General features: G+C 37.8%; 1 protein-coding gene across 2 annotated transcripts in view; it reads right to left on the bottom strand.

Annotated features, from left to right (window-relative positions):
- Cwo (transcription factor cwo) overlaps positions 1-16,753 on the bottom strand; it is a 94,804-nt gene extending 78,051 nt beyond the window's left edge. The window contains exon 1 of one of the 2 annotated variants that reach the window (XM_076762232.1): positions 15,502-16,753. In XM_076762232.1, coding sequence (XP_076618347.1) covers positions 15,502-15,566 — 65 coding nt within the window. In that variant the 5' untranslated portion in view covers positions 15,567-16,753. The remainder of the gene's footprint in view (positions 1-15,501) is intronic. The other variant, XM_076762234.1, reaches the window with a different exon arrangement.
- Positions 16,754-17,358: the final 605 nt, after the last annotated feature.

The raw sequence follows: 17,358 nt of genomic DNA on the forward strand, positions 1-17,358 counted from the left end.
AAGTTTACCTACCACGGGTTTAAAAAATCTAGGAATGCCAGATCGAAAGGAATGCCGTAAGGAAACGGCGTGTCGTAGAACCGGTAGGATTTCCAAAGCAATTTCCAATATCGCGTGTACGCGATTCGCAGAGACGGCGTTCCAGAACGAAGGCGCATCAAAACGGAAAGGAGATCGGGACTGGTTCGCGGAATGACTGAAATGTTCGAGGAGCGTGTCGAAGGACCTTCGATTCGCGATAAAGTAGAAACGCGAACGGGGAAAATATCTGTGTCAAGACGGAGGAAAAAAAAAAGAATCACGAGATCGAGAGCCTGGGTTCGCGCGTCGTTCGAGAAAGAGCGAGAGGGAAACACTTATTGCGTTCAATGCAACACGGCGGTCATTGTCGGCCGGATTGACGCCGAGAGTACCTCGTGCGGCCATAATTTATCGCTGATCGATGCAATTCCCTTCTCCTCCGCGTCGACCTCCATACATAACGAGCGCTTCTATTGTTCCGTGGATGCAGGTGCTTTACCGTGAAACGCACAGAGTGAAATGTACTTTTCCCCAATCGTTACGGATCCTCTCTATACGGGAAAACACGTGTTACAGAGAGAATGACGTAAAAAAAAAAAAATAGAGATAAACGTGAGCGCGCGTGCGGCTGCAATATTCTTCGATTAATAGAGAACACCTGCAGACGTCTTAACAAACCAATCGATAACAACGCGGCGTGTGTTTGCGAATTCAACAGAGAGAGAAAGAGCGAGTATGCTTGCCTACGTGACCGAAAGCAGAGAGGCGCAGCACGTGGCTGTGCAACGAGCGAAGCTTCGAGCGAACCTTGGAAACGAGAAACCGTAGGCGGCAGCCATTCTCGAATAGTACGAGGGTCGAATGAGAAGCAATGCCTCCGCGTTCGCAACTTTGGTTCAACCCCAGAAAGACGCCAGGTTGCCTCCAGGGCCGAGGGAAAGCCCCGAGTTCAAGACTTGGTTGCTTTCGTTTGGAAAATGATCTTTGAAATTAAGCATGCAAAATGTAATTACAATATTCTCTGAGAAATTAAATGATATTGATAGTGGACTCATCATCAGTGAGGATTTCTAGCAGCCCCTGCCTTAGACGACTGGGATACTGGGAAATTTGGCCACCACAGGGAAAAATTCTAATGTGAGATTCTAGAGGCCAAAATAAAACGAAAATCAAGAATACCAATTTGTTGATGGAATCTTCGTTAAAAAATTATTAATGTTTAAAGTTCCAACCGTGCTGAATTTTTTTCTCGAAAATGGGTAGGATTTCGGGGGTATGTGTATTCACCAAAAATGATTGTAATTGACCCCCGCAACCGGAAATAATTTTTCCAGAACGAATTGAAATTTTTTTTTTCGTCGAAAGGGCACCTAATTAGATTTTCGGTAGGGAATTTTTTTCTCGAAAATGCATAGGATTTTTGGGGTATGTGTAATGACCATAAATGATTGTAATTGACCCTCGCAACAGAGAATAATTTTTTTAGAATGATTTGAAATTTTTATTTGTGTACCTTTGTTTGGAAAACAACCTTTGAAATTGAGCATGCAAAATATAATCACAGTATTCCCTTGTTAGAAATCTGAAAAGAGCATAGCAATTTTTTTTACCAAATTTTGATTTAACAATAATTTTTATTTAGATTGAATGGATTCTGTAGAATGATTACAGTAGATAAGTTATTATTCACCTCTTCCAAGCAGTTCATGTTTTGTCACAATTTTATTGTCACTTGTTTACATTTTCTGCGACATTGTAGCATGCTTTTGCAATACGGTCAATTTCCATATCATCGAGATATTGTTTACCTGACTCGTTGGCTAGCTCTTTGTAAAATGATCCTCCGCCCATTCATTTTGGAACCCATCCAATCTGGATGAAATAATATGCATTTCGAGCAACGATATCTAATAATGTACGAAACATTAGCACAAACGACCTTCGACTTCCGCGTTTGCATAGACAGGTTCTCCTTCTTAAATTAGTATTATTGTTAAACCAAGATGAATTATTGAACATCGATTTTGGAGACGTAAATGACAATGGTGGGCTATTGTTGTTACCTCGAAGGATCGTTCGTTTTAGATAACTTTAATAATATAATCAGTCATCTTTATTTACGGACACTAAACATGAAGAATGCAAATGACAAAAAGAACCCCTATCAAAACTGTAGAAAACAGTGAAAAAAATAATTTGAAATAAGCTGTCGTCATAAATTTAATTTTTTTTTATATAACGTTGTATACTTTGTATAGTATTGTGAAGTAGGACCTTGCTGTCTTAATTTATCCAATATATAAATTAGGCTTGGCGCCACGCCACTTCCATTCGTTTCCCAAAATCGACGGAACGCGTGGGCACCTGTTTTACTCGTACGAAGAGGTAAAAAGGACCCTCGAGATCTTATTCAGACGTGTTGAGTAGTTTCGTGACAAATTCAAGCAACTTGACTATCATTGCCAGAAGTGGAAAAATAAATACTGGTAACGCGAGAGTTCTTCCGAAGAACGATTCTCCTGTCTCGTTTATCAAAACATACTTGTTTAAACCAAAATTACGGAGGTAAGAACTTTCATCTTGGTTAAATTTCGTAAAAAAAAAATTCACGAACAATTCGACTAATACGAGCGATAAAACGGTCAACAAATGTCGAATTTGCATAAATAACCAGCCACTCAATCTTTCTTTATTTGCTACGTTACGGGAAAAAACGTAACCTCCTTCAAAATCTAAGCTACACATCATAAAATTCATCTCGAAAAGTGCCAATGATAAATGTACGATATCACACTTGCGGTTGATTTTGCAGCAAAATATGTGTAACAAAACTTGTTGGAAATCAAATTTGGAAACTTTTTTATCCTACACAGATTTTTGATAGGATGAATAGTAACTGAGATATTAGTCCAACTCTTTTTGCCTTTGATATAAACCAGATAAAAAGAGTTGCAAGAGAGTACTAACAATAACTATATGATAACTCATACAGTATTACTCTGACAAGAAAATGTGTGTAACAAAACTTGTTGAAAATCAAATTTAGAAACTTTTTTACTCCATAAAGATTTTTGATAGGATTGATAGTAAGCGAGATATTTACCCAGATCTTTCCACCTTTAATACACACAAAATAAAAAGAATTGCAGAAGAGTACTAACAATAATTATACGATAAATCAAAAACAGTTACTCTGACAAGAAAATGTGCGTAACAAAACTTGTTGAAAATCAAATTTGGGAACTTTTTTGCCCCATAAAGATTTTGGATAGAACAGATAGTAACCGAGATATCGACCCAGGTTTTTCCACCTTTAATACACACAAAATAAAAAGGATTGCAGAAGAGTACTAACAATAACTATACGATAACTCATAAACAGTTAATCTAACATGAAAATATGTGTAACAAAACTTGTTGAAAATCAAATTTGGGAACTTTTTTGCCCCATAAAGATTTTTGATAGGATAGATAATAACCGAGATGCTGACCCATGTCTTTCCACTTCAATACATCGAACGATAAATATTCGAAACCATAGTAAAATATTTCTCAGCCTCGGAGACGTTGGATGATTCAGCTAGAAAGCAAATGTCAAAGTAACAGTGCTTCTAAAAACATGAGTTTGCGTTTCCGAAATCGTCGGCACGCTGGATATTTAACAAAAGCGTCATACTCGCCCACGTGCAACGTCCACGAAAACATTTGTGTCTCCCGTGACGCGTTCGCTTATTCCGATTGCGTCAATTACAGTAATCTTCCGTGACACCGAAATTGTCGTTGTCACAGTGCTCGCCGTGTGTCACGGTCGCAACGCCGGATCGAGAGAAAAAAAAGTACCGTACACTGGGTTATTAGCGTTTCGGACCGTCGATTAATTGGATCGAGTCCTCGCGCGATGTCGCGCGGTTTCTCGTATTTATAGAAACGCGTCATTATCTAAAATTGGACAACCCACGAAGCAACAAGCATTCGATAACGCAACGGCCATTATTTCCAACGGATTCGAAACGATGATTTCATCGCGGTCCCTTTCGAGCGCGGAGCGAAACGATCATCGATCCGTTTATTCGTGTCGCCGACTGTACCTGTTCCAGAGCTCGGTTCGCGGGCGAAGGAATCGGTGCAGCACCGCTGTGGTGCTGGATAAAATAAGAAAAAGAAATAAAACGAGGAAAGGAGTCGTTCGATTTCCAAGTTAAATCGTTGTCGTGCGATCTCGCGCACCAACGTACGCGCGTACACGTTCGCGCGCTGTACGGACGGTGCTCAAATGAATCCATGCGGATCGATCTCCGGTGTCAATGGCCGATGCGACGGTTCAAGCGGCCAAGATGCGAAACCGTGTTCTATAGCGTGCCCCGAAGAAATTGCCCGGTTGCTGCGAGCGCCATCGCCGCGGCCTTCGATCTACAGGGCGATTCTACGAACTGGGACGATCTCTCCTCGGGGCTGGTCCGCCATCTTGGACGTCATTTTGCCCAGATCCCTTAACGCGTTAACTAAACCAAAAAAACAGGGCGATTCTACGAACTAAGATGATCTCTCCTTGGGGTTATGTTCGCCATCTTGGACGTCATTTTGGATCTAGTCGAAGAGAACGCCATTTTGCCCAGATCCCTTAACGCCTTGAAAAAATTTGTTTCTAGACAATTGGAAACTATAGGGCGATTCTACGAACTAAGACGATCTCTCCTTGGGGTTATGTTCGCCATCTTGGACATCATTTTGGATCTAGTCGAAGAGAACGCCATTTTGCCCGGATCCCTTAACGCCTTGAAAAAATTTGTTTCTAGACAATTGGAAACTACAGGGCGATTCTACGAACTAAGACGATCTCTCCTTGGGGTTATGTTCGCCATCTTGGACATCATTTTGGATCTAGTCGAAGAGAACGCCATTTTTCCCAGATCCTTTAACGCCTTGACAAAATTTGTTTCTAGACAATTGAAAACTACAGGGCGATTCTACGAACTAAGACGATCTCTCCTTGGGGTTATGTTCGCCATCTTGGACGTCATTTTGGATCTAGTCGAAAAGAACGCCATTTTTCCCAGATCCTTTAACGCCTTGACAAAATTTGTTTCTAGACAATTGGAAACTACAGGGCGATTCTACGAACTAAGACGATCTCTCCTTGGGGTTATGTTCGCCATCTTGGACGTCATTTTGAATCTAGTCGAAGAGAACGCCATTTTGTCCAGACAAGTTGACTAGACCAAAACTGTTTCTAGACAACTGGGAAACTAGCATATACATAATTTCTTATAATTTAAATAATTTATTTTTACTAGTTAAACTTGCTTTAACGTCTAATCTTGGGAATTAGTTCTTTTAGCACCTTAATGAAGCGCCTCCTATACAGGCTTCATATTCATAAATGCTTTGTTAAGAAGTTATGACGAAAATATGAAATCTGATGTTTTTTTATTTATTGAACAAACAAATTTACTAAAATTTAAAGAGAGCAATTGCTAGTCGAGGCACGAAAAAATATTGTTAACGTAGAATTATGTGGACAACTTAAACATTTCTTTATCAGAGTTTAGTTTCTATCACGTATCTTGGGTGCTAAAGTATTCTTTCTTCATAAGCTTTTTCTTATCATAAAATTGTGAACTATTGTTCAAGTTTATGTTCCATAAAGTGCAAAAAAACTAACGATATCGAATACTTGCAAAAAATTGATTTTATTTTATTATTAATTGTTTTAATGTCCTGAATTCCAACCGAGTTTCACAGTTCATATTTTTGTTATAACTTCTTAATAAAGCATTTATGGATTTTTTGTTATATAACACTTTAGCCTTAGTTTTACTGTATGTGTACCTTGTATATGAGGAGTATAAGACTTTAAAAATCAAATTTTTCCAGATATGTTCGAAATCTGCAAATGGTTCCCATATACATATAATCAACCCTTGCAATACTAATTTTAGATGGACTACCAATAGCGGGAATGTACTTTATACTCGCCAAATAAACACATATGATATCTGAGAATAAAGTTTTTGAAATAAAATCAGAATTAAAATAATCAGTTTCATAAGTAATTTTTCTTGAACACAGAACTATTAAAAAACAAATAAATAACAAAATTATACGTTTTAAGATTTAACTACTTTTTGTATTTCCATACACTTGGACAATTTTATCGATAATTAAACTTTGGACCATTTAACTAGTCTATATGTGCATTCTTGTTATTATTAATAATCTAATACGCGTGCAATTGAGGTTCGTTTAATTGTTGTACAATTTTGTGTAAGAATTCATCCAAGTAAACATTCGAAAAACTCTACTGTATACATCGATTTATTTTACGATTTTTTATATGGCCCCAATATAGATCCAATATTACAGTATCAAAAACATTCTACCATCAGTAGGGTTGGAGATATTTTTGAAAATACAAGATGCTCGACAAATCCCACGTTGATATCGCGAATTAAAAATTTCGTCAAAATTTCGATAACTTTTATGGCCTGCACATTTCTTTAATAGATAAAGAGCACGTGAGTTGCAAGTGTTTGTTAAACATACTTCGTTTCCCAGTCTTATACGCTACTCCCATTTCCATATTCTTATCTTAATATTCCTGTACACAGGATAACGATAAGAATCGATGTATGCAATAAAAAATGTTACAGCTCCGTTCAATGTTGCATCAGCGTAGAAAGTACAGTCACAATAAGATAAACCAACTTAATAAGTCACGATATTCTCCGGCTAACAAACTCGCCAATTTCGATCTTATCGTTCATTATCGTTCGATTAATCCCAGAAAAGTCTCCCCCTTCTCGAAGGAACCGATTTTACAACAAGTCTGTCCCGTTTGTACGTCGAATCACTCTACCCTAATAATTCAACCCGTCATAACCGAGAAGAGAGATCGTCCCAGTACCTGGAATCACCCTGTACACAACGTGTCTCCAGTCTATTCTCGATCTCTCGCTACTGTTTTATGAGCCAACGTGCTGACAGACTCGTGAGAGTCACTCGCTGCTTCTCAACGAACAACCTGAATGCGTGTAAACGTCATTCCCCTTGACAATAGAAGCCACGAATATGAATGTGACATGCTCGTGCCACGTTTCCTTGAAAAACCGCGTCCTTCGAGCGTTCCGTATAATCCAATAAAAGCCAAGGCGTAATTTCATAATCGCCTGAAACTTATTTTATTACTTAACGCGTCGACTCTGCCGCGCCAAGCCCTTCGAATTGTCTTTCAGACAATTAGAATTGTCAGAATTAAGGGGTGCGACCACTGTAAAAACTTGAAATAAAGCGTTTTTTCTTCTTTTTTTTTTGGATGGATGGAAAAGTAAGAGGATAATATTCTCGCGTAAAATTGTGTTTTTAATTACAATCAAGCTGATACCAATCGAACGCGTTTTTTCTCGAAATCACATATTTCAGAATGGTGGAAAAGATAAGACGGACACCAATGTTTCGATTAACTTTATCTTAGGTGAGAGCCTTCCTTCATAACGCGACCATAACCGAAACTACGATAATATTAATGATTATTTTAATGTCCCGAATCTCAACCGAGTTTCACAGTTCACATTTTTGTTATAACTTCTTAACGCATTTATGGATTTTTTGTTATATAACATTTTAGTCTTATGAGGAGTGGAAGACTCTAAAAGTCGAAATCTGCAAATGTGGTTCCTATATACAGGGTGTTTGGCTATCTCTGGGAAAAATTTTAATGGGAGACTCTAGAAGCCAAAATAAGACGAAAATCAAGAATACCAATTTGTTGATGAAGACTTTGTTAAACAGTTATTAACGTTTAAAGTTCCGCTCGTACTGAATTTTTTTCTCGAAAGTGGGTAGGATTTCGATAGTATGTCTATTGACCAAAAATGATTATAATTGTCCCCTGCAATCGAAAATAATTTTTTCAGAACGATTTGAAACACATGGAATTGCAGGGGAGTCATTCATTCATGGTCAAACATATTTTCGGTAACGAATTTTTTTCTTGAAACTGGGTAGGATTTCGGGGGTATGTGTAATGACCAAAAATGATTGTAATTGATCCCCGCAACCGAAAATAATTTTTTCAGAATTAATTAAAAATTTTTTTTTTTGTCGAAAAATTTAGGCACCTACCCCCTGTCGATTTTTCTTAAAAATTCGTTTTTCATTTTTAGTAATTTTGTTTGACACCCTACAGAAAAGTTGTCTAATACTTATTTGTAGGTACCCATGAGCTCTACTTCAGAAAAAAGTTTCATTGAAATATATTCACAATTGTAGGAGTTATGGCTGTTTGAAAATTGGACCAGTTTTATGGGGGTTTTCTCATTTTGCGGGGTCAAGGACCAACTTTTCAAATATTTTTGCAATTGCTACATATTCTACACTAAAATACGCGGCGTTTGGCTTTTTGAACATTAAAATCGTCCAATCCGTTCAGAAGTTATGGTGTTTTAAAGATACGCATGAAATTTTGGACTATCATTTCTGGCCAGAAATTATATTTTCGGTAAGGAATTTTTTTCTCGAAACTGAGTAGGATTTCGGGGGTATGTCTATTGACCAAAAATGCTTGCAATTGACCCCTGCAACTAAAAATAATTTTTCCAAGACGATTCGAAAGTCTTTTTTTTCATCCAAAACTTTCAGCACTTACTCGAATTTTTTTCTCGAAAGTGAGTAGGATTTCGGAAGTATGTGTATTCACCAAAAATGATTGTAATTGACCCCCGCAACCGAAAATAATTTTTCCAGAACGATTTGAAATATTTGAATTTAATTGTTAATAACTTTTTAACGAAGCCTCCATAAACAAATTGGTATTCTTGATTTTCGTCTTATTTTGGCTTCTAGAATCTCCCATTAAAATTTTTCCCAGAGATAGCCGAACACCCTATGTACAGAATATCAATTTCTTGACTAAAGCTTCGTTAAAATGTTATTAAAAAATTAAATTACAAAATTTCAAATCGTTCTGAAAAAATTATTTTCGGTTGCAGGGGTCAATTGCAATGATTTTTGGTGAATACACGTACCCCCAAAATCCTACCCAGTTTCGAGAAAAAAATTCGTTACCGAAAATATGATGTCTGATCATGAATGAAAGATTCCCCTGAAATTTCATGTGTTTCCAATCGTTCTGAAAAAATTATTTTCGACTGCGAGGGTCAATTGCAATAACTTTTGGTGAATACATATACCCCCGAAATCCTACCCAGTTTCAAGAAAAAAATTCGTTACCGAAAATATGTTTGATCATGAATGAATGACTCCCCTGAAATTCCATGTGTTTCAAATCGTTCTGAAAAAATTATGTTCGGTTGCAGGGGACAATTATAATCATTTTTGGTCAATAGACATACTACCGAAATCCTACCCACTTTCGAGAATAAAATTCAATACTGGCGGAACATCAAACGTTAATAATTTTTTAAGGAAGCCTTCATCAACAAATTGGTATTCTTGATTTTCGTCTTATTTTGGCCTCTAGAATCTCCCATTAGAATTTTTCCCAGAGGTGACCAAACACCCTGTATAGATTGTAAAATTTATATTTGAGAATTATACACATTATTGGAGACGTTGGGAGTTCCTTTTGAAAAGAAAACGAGCAGTGAAATCGTTCATACGTACTTTGTCTGTTGCTCGTTTGTTTGAAAAATTCTGTAGCGTAATAACGCGAGCACTGTGTATAGATATGGTTCATTTGTATCGTCTCGAAGGACCGTACATTGCCGAAAAATTCATGGCCGTGCCAGAGATAAGATAGATGACGAAGGTCCCGTTCCTATCGTCGAACATTGGTGTCAATTAAGTACGTATATAGATATTGGCGACTCGTACGCTTGAACGGGCGCGAATAATCGATCAATTTGCCGGGGATTTGAGGAACGTTCCGAGAATTTGCCAGCTAATCGGCACGACCAACTAGCGAAATCGACCAACGAGCAAGTAATCGACGAACAATTACAAATTAATTACGCTGCGCCGCGGTTGCAACTTATAATTCATTGTGTAATATAATTACGATCGATCAGGGATAGTTGTTTGTATTCGAAAAGCATTTTTGGCAAATTTATTCCAAGCATACTTTGAAATAAAAGGCTTGCATAGTGGGAAGGATACGTCCATTTTAACTTGAGTGAGTTTAATTATTTAATAATTCGAAGATTTTTAATATCCACAAAATGATGGAGGTTTAAATTTGACTCTTTTGGGATAAAGTTCTAGTACTCTGTGAAGCATACGAGCACAAAAGTATTATCGTAGATTCGGTTATGGTCGCGTTACAAAGGAAGTCAAATTGCAAGAATTTGTTAAAACTTCAAACGTATAATTTTGTTACTTATTACTTTTTAAATAGTTCTGTATTCAAGAAAAATTACTTATCAAACTGATTATTTTAAATCTGGCTTAATTTAAAAAACTTTATTCCCAGATATCATATGTGTTTATTTGGCGAGTATAAAGTACATCTTCCCTATTGATAGTACATCTAAAATTAGTATTGCAAGGGTTGATTACAGAGGATATTCGGCCACCCCTGGACAAAATTTGAATGGAAGATTCTGGAGGTCAAAATATGACAAAAATAAAAAAAAAATTTTTTCAAATCCTTTTAAAAAAATTATTTTTAGTTGCAGGGGTCAATTATAATCATTTTTGGTTATTAGACATACCTCCGAATTCCTACGCATTTTCGAGAAAAAAATTCTTTACCGAAAATATCATTTCTGGCCAGAAATGTCTGCCCGAATTTTCATGTGAATCTTTAAAACGTCATAACTTTTGAACGGATTGGACGATTTTAATGTTTAAAAAAGCAAACTACGCGTATTTTGGTGGAGAATATGTACAAATCGCAAAAATATTCGAAAAGTTGGTCCTTGACTCCGCAAAATGAGAAAAACCCCATAAAAATGGTCCAATTTTCAAACAGCCATAACTCCTACAATTATGAATATATTTCAATGAAACTTTTTTCTGAAGTAGAGCTCATGGGTACCTACAAAAAAGTATTAGACAACTTTTCTGTAGGGCGTCAAACAAAATTTATAAAAATCGAAAACGCATTCTTAAGAAAAATCGACAAGGGTAGGTGCTGAAATTTTTCGACGAAAAAAAAATTTTTCAAATCGTTCTAAAAAAATTATTTTTGGTTGCGGGGGTCAATTACAATAATTTTTGATGAATAGACCTACCCCCGAAATCCTACCCACTTTCTAGAAAAAAATTCAATACGACCGGAACTTTAAACGTTAATAACTTTTTAACGAAGCCTCCATCCACAAATTGATATTCTTGATTTTTGTCTTGTTTTGGCCTCTACAATCTACCATTACAATTTTTCCCAGGTGTGGCCGAACACCCTGTATATATAAATAAAAAATTAAGTATGATACTTTACAGGAAGCTTGCAAAACCGAAATAAGAAATTTATTTAAACAATAGATGACTAATAGAAACTGTTTACAACAATTTATTTGAAACACCTATTTGATTGGGCAGTTATTCCGATAAGCTGTTATCTAACGTCAAGCATAATTGGATTGTATAATTCAAATTGTAATTTTTATCGCACAAATAACGGATCGAAAATTGTTTATCTTTTATTCGATATTCGATATTTGTTATCTGAATAAGAATTTTTCTTATCTTAGTGTCAAACGCGCGGCTCGATCCAATAGATTTTGCAGCTCGTTCCACCTTCTTGTTATAACCATTATTATTTACTCCGGAATACTAATCTCTCAATAACTTTGTACACGTTTAGCTCACTTTTCTGTCATGACTTCTTTCGAACAGGATATATTTCCATATTATAATATATTCGTTTATAAAAATAAACACAGTTCAGATGCTGACGTATTAGTTTCCAGCATCTTTAAGTAGTTTTAAATCCTTTATTTCACAGGATCCAGTCTTCTGAATTCTAACTTTAGCTACCTTTTTTTGTTAGTTTTCAGAAAGTTTAACTAATCCAGAAAGATAAGCTATATTTACTAGCAATGCACGTACCAAAAAGAAATTACTAAATAATAGAACAAATTTATTTTTAATTAAATATTCTGGTTTAAAAAAAAATAAATTCACATCACAGTAAAATAATGTTTTCGTGATTTTAAATTCTCCAATACATTTAGGAATGTACGTATCAAAAAGAAATTACTAAATAATAGAACAAATTTATTTTTAATTAAATATTCTGGTTTAAAAAAAAATAAATTCACATCACAGTAAAATAATGTTTTCGTGATTTTAGATTCTCCTATGCAAATAACAGTGCACGTACCAAAAAGAAATGACTAAATAATAGAACAAATTAACTTTTAGTTAAATATTGATACGGAATGAAATGATACTCAGCGCCAAAAAATTACGTAAGACGCGAGGGTATTCGCGAGGAAAGCACTCTAAATGTCAGAGGCAGAGTGTAAGGTCACTGGAGTGGTTTTAGGTACCACAAATTGCAGCAGAAACGCCGACGAGCGAACTGCGACACAGGCCCTTCTTTGTAGGGTTTGCTAACCCAAGAAAAGTGAGGGCACTGATACTGGAGCATCGATCCTTACACAGACACGAATGCTGACACGTTTCTTTACTCCAATGGCCAACGCGACAATTTCGCAGAGATTCTTCGGCTCGTTAACTCCTTACAATTTAATTTTGCGATCGTACGTCTCATTAGGTAATTAGTCATTATAGTAACCAACAGCCAATAAAATCGTTACCAAAAATTTTCAAAAATTATTTTGATTAAAACATCAAGTATTAAACGATAATACAGAATTAATTTTTCTACGAGTTCTTGTCGTGTTTGGATTATTGTCTGTATCACGAACGCGATTTGTATTCGTCATAATTAACCAGTAATATGGACCAACAGCCAATGGAATCGTTACGAAAAATTTTCAAAAATTAGTTTCGTTAAAACATCAAGTATTAAACGATAATACAGAATTAAGTTTTCTATGAGTTCTTGTCGTGTTTGGATTATTGTCTGTATCACGAACGCGATTTGTATTCGTCATAATTAACCAGTAATATGGGCCAACAGCCAATGGAATCGTTACGAAAAATTTTCAAAAATTATTTTCGTTAAAACATCAAGTATTAAACGATAATACAGAATTAATTTTTCTACGAGTTCTTGTCGTGTTTGGATTATTGTCTGTATCACGAACGCGATTTGTATTCGTCATAATTAACCAGTAATATGGACCAACAGCCAATGGAATCGTTACGAAAAATTTTCAAAAATTAGTTTCGTTAAAACATCAAGTATTAAACGATAATACAGAATTAATTTTTCTACGAGTTCTTGTCGTGTTTGGATTATTGTCTGTATCACGAACGCGATTTGTATTCGTCATAATTAACCAGTAATATGGACCACGAGCATGACACGATATTGATATAGCAAGTGGTTAACCCTTCGCGTTCAAACGTCGAGTTTAACGCGTCGTAAATTCTCTCCGGTGAAACGCACTTGCCAAGGAAGTTTTAAGTACTGATCTTCCACAGACGCAGCAGATGCTGGTATTTCTTGGAAGGCACGAGAAACGTATAAAAAAAAACAAAACTAAAAACCACAACTTCAAACTAAAACATTGCAATAGTACACTGTTCAACTCGTTACAAAATTTTCAAAAAAAATATAAAAATCACGAAACAAATAAAATTTGAAAAAACTCGTGACAAATTCGACGCTCAAAAAGTCCACTGATCCCAAAACAAGAAATTCAGAAACAGGCGAACTTCAGATACGAACTAAAACATTGTAATAGTACTATAAATGAACTAACCAAGAGCTAATGAAGGTTGAAAAACACTGTTGAACTCGTTATAAAATTTTCGAAAAATTTCAAAGACAATTCAATTCGTGACAAATTCGACGCTCAAAAAGTCCACTGAACCCAAAAGACGAAACTCTACCGTGTATGTAAAAAGTTAATTAAGAAGTATTTTAATAAATTAATCCTCGAAATTTACAGCAAGCTTCTAAAATTTATTTAAGACTTCGTAATTCTTGTCGAAAGTCAACTCTCTCTCTCTCCTTGTACCAATTACTTGCAAAAAAAAATTCTAAAACAATGATAACACGAACACCCGGTAGAAATTCAATTATCAATGCCTCGACTCGAGAAAAAATCGCTGGAACCACATGGCCAGGGGGGTGAGGGACAACTCTCCCTTTCTCTCTCTCTCTCCTTGTACCAATCACTTGCAAAACAAATTCTAAAACAATGATAACACGAACACCCGATAGAAGTTTCAATTATCGATGCCACGACTCGAGAAAGAATCGCTGGAACCACAAGGCGAGGGGGGGTGAGGGGCGACGTCAAATTCGAGCACCTGTTTATTCACGATAATAAACCTTGTAGTTTTCCGTATACCGGGGAACGTATTCGCGTAAATTTTTCTCGCGAATCGTCGGATCGCCGCTAACTCGGCTTCGAGTGGAACGTATTCCGGGTTATAAATACCATGGAGAAATTCAACGAACCAATACTACGCGAGACGATTAATCAAAACGGAATAACCGTGCATGAATGATTGCTTAATTAGGCGAGATTGGTTGCCTTCGGTCTACATAAGCGTAACACGGCGAGACGTGTTTCTGCGTGTCACGCTGGGGCAGCCTTATATAATCCGCTGGTCACATGTTCGATCGAAAATTTTCGTGAACCCTCGCCAGTCGCGATATTACTTCATAAGCACGATGCAAGCGGGGGTGGAACGCGTTCGAACGATTTTGTAATCGAAATATATCTAAACCACTTGCGTACGTTCGATTCTCGGAACAAGCGACGACCAAATTGTATTTAATTATATAATAAATGATATCTGGATGAATACAAAACACGTGTGTGTGTGTGTGATATTTTTAGGAACTCGAATACTTTAGGAACCGTTTACAAAATACTTAGAACACTTTCTCGATGGTTGAATGTAAAATACTAATATACGGATCTTTTTTGTTATTTAATAATTTTTTTTTGTCGAATATAGTCTCGTACTCGGTTTTCACTGACCACGTAATTACAAGGTACGCGTGTATTCTATATCAGACGATGGAGCAAGATTGAAAGCTACCGAATACTTTTCAAAATGCATTTTGTCCATCTCTGGATCCAAATCACGCGGCAACAGGTTCACTCTGTTTAACGAGCGTCCTCGATGCAGTCTATAGATCCATGTAAATATTTTCGAACGGTATCAGACCGAATAACGCCCGGCAAGGCCGACAGAACGAAACGTTGGTCTGCTCTTGAAAAAGAATCTAGAATGCACCGGGTGATTCACGTCGCGTGCAAACGTTTAATTACGCGTAACTATTCATGACCAAAATAATACAGACGTGCAGAAAGAGGATCGTACATTGTTTTTTTCTGCTCGATACTCCGAGTCGTTTGAAAAATAACGTTCCCCGGCGAAATAGAAATCTTACGATATTTCTGTAACGCTAATAATATCGTGTGTGCTCACCTCTCGTATTTCACCTGCATAGAATGAGCGGAGTTGTCCTCCCAATAATTCTGTGTCTCCATCATCTTGCTGCATAGAATCGTTTCCGATGCGCGGACACGATCACTTCCTAATTTCGAATCGCCGTCACCGTTAACTTCCTCCTATTCGTTTACGTTTCGCGGTTTCTTCGAAACTCCTGCTTTTACGGTCCCCCTTTCCCACCAACCGAATATCGAAGAACTATCTTCTTTGAATTCACGCTCGATGCACGCACGTCGGCGAAGCAACTCGAGACTTACGATTCTCACAGACGATAAGTATTCTCACTGATCGCGGGATTACGCGTGCATGGGTATAACGTGAAAAAAATAGTCCTCTTTCAAACCGATGGCTCCTTGATCGATAGTGCGCACTCGACGACTAGGTTAGGTTCGCCTCCGCACACTCACTGACACACTCGTAACGACACGACGGACCGGGAGGCCGGTACTTGGGAATCGCCCACGTCTTTCCGTCCAGTCACACTCGCCGATATATCTGTACTGGCGCCCTCTTCTTTTCCTCTTTGTCTTCTTTCCTGCTTCCCGATTCTTTTTTTTTTTTTAAACCGTCGATCGTCGATCGGTCCCTCGGTGCAGCGAACCCCGACAAACGCCAACGATCGAGTTTTTAAACCCGATCCGTTGGAGGAACGTTTCTTGTCGGCGAGTGTACGATAACAAGCAGAAAGAGAGAAATACAGTTCGACCCCGTGACGTGAAACGCTGGCGACGATAAGGCCGTTGACTCGTTCGACCGCGAAATTCCGCGATATACTAACCCGGCAGGGCCGTAAGAATTGAACGAGCCGCGTGCGTTCACTCGCGCATCATCGGTGTCCGTTACGTATAGATACGCCGCTATGGATGCGTACGCAATGCACTCGGCGAATTTCACGCGGCAATGCTTGGCGGCGCTCGGGGTGTATTCCCTGGACCAATGATCGCGTTACGTGCACGTACCGGAATCCTTGCTCGGTTCCACGCACCCCTCTGCCACCCCCACTATTCCCCCGCCGCGCTGTCTCGTGTGCTGTACGTGTTCCCGCGGTTGGAATTCCGAATGGACGAAAATAAGGAGGATCGTTCGAACAGTTTGTATCGCGACGTGTACAAGCGTGCGTTGTTTCCTTGGCAAGTTACTCTACGCGTATAATGCGCGGCCCTGTTCGGTTCTCGCGATGGGCCGCGGTGTGGCATGCGGGCCGCTGGTGGGAGCGATTCAAAGCCGTCTCAGGCGCGAAACCATCGATCCCAGAACCACGTGACCCAAGGCCCAAACCGAACACGATCGATATCGGACATTTTCTCGTCCGAAATACAAATTGTCGATCTCGCGTCCATCCTTATCGACCAAATTTTCGACGACCTTCTTATTGAAATCACGATAATTGTTACGAAAGATAACGTTACGTAGTTTGATTTTGTTTTTTTTTTTTTTTAATCTGCCGTATCTGAGCGACGCGCCGGCCGAGTATGGTTAGCTTTGCGAAACGCGATAAGACAATTTGTTCTCGGTGCATCACGTGTTGATAACGTTACGTGTGGATCGATACAGCAATCTCGAAATAACTTTGCTGACACACGTACACGTATATTGTTTGAAAATCAAAACAAAGAACATTTAATCTACGTCTGCGACGTCGATCTGCCACCAAACGGGCCTGCGTATTTCCGTTGATCGTCCCATCCTAAACTAAATTGTGTTTCTCGATTTTTAATAGCGAAAATATCTCTTATCCTCCCGGTTACAAAGTCTTGCAAAAACAACTGGTCGATAATGTATCGTCTTACGCGGTAATTTGAATCATAAATCGATAAAGATAATTGCACGACG

Source organism: Colletes latitarsis, chromosome 3 (genome assembly GCF_051014445.1).
Source record: "Colletes latitarsis isolate SP2378_abdomen chromosome 3, iyColLati1, whole genome shotgun sequence".
Taxonomy (NCBI): Eukaryota; Metazoa; Arthropoda; class Insecta; order Hymenoptera; family Colletidae; genus Colletes; species Colletes latitarsis.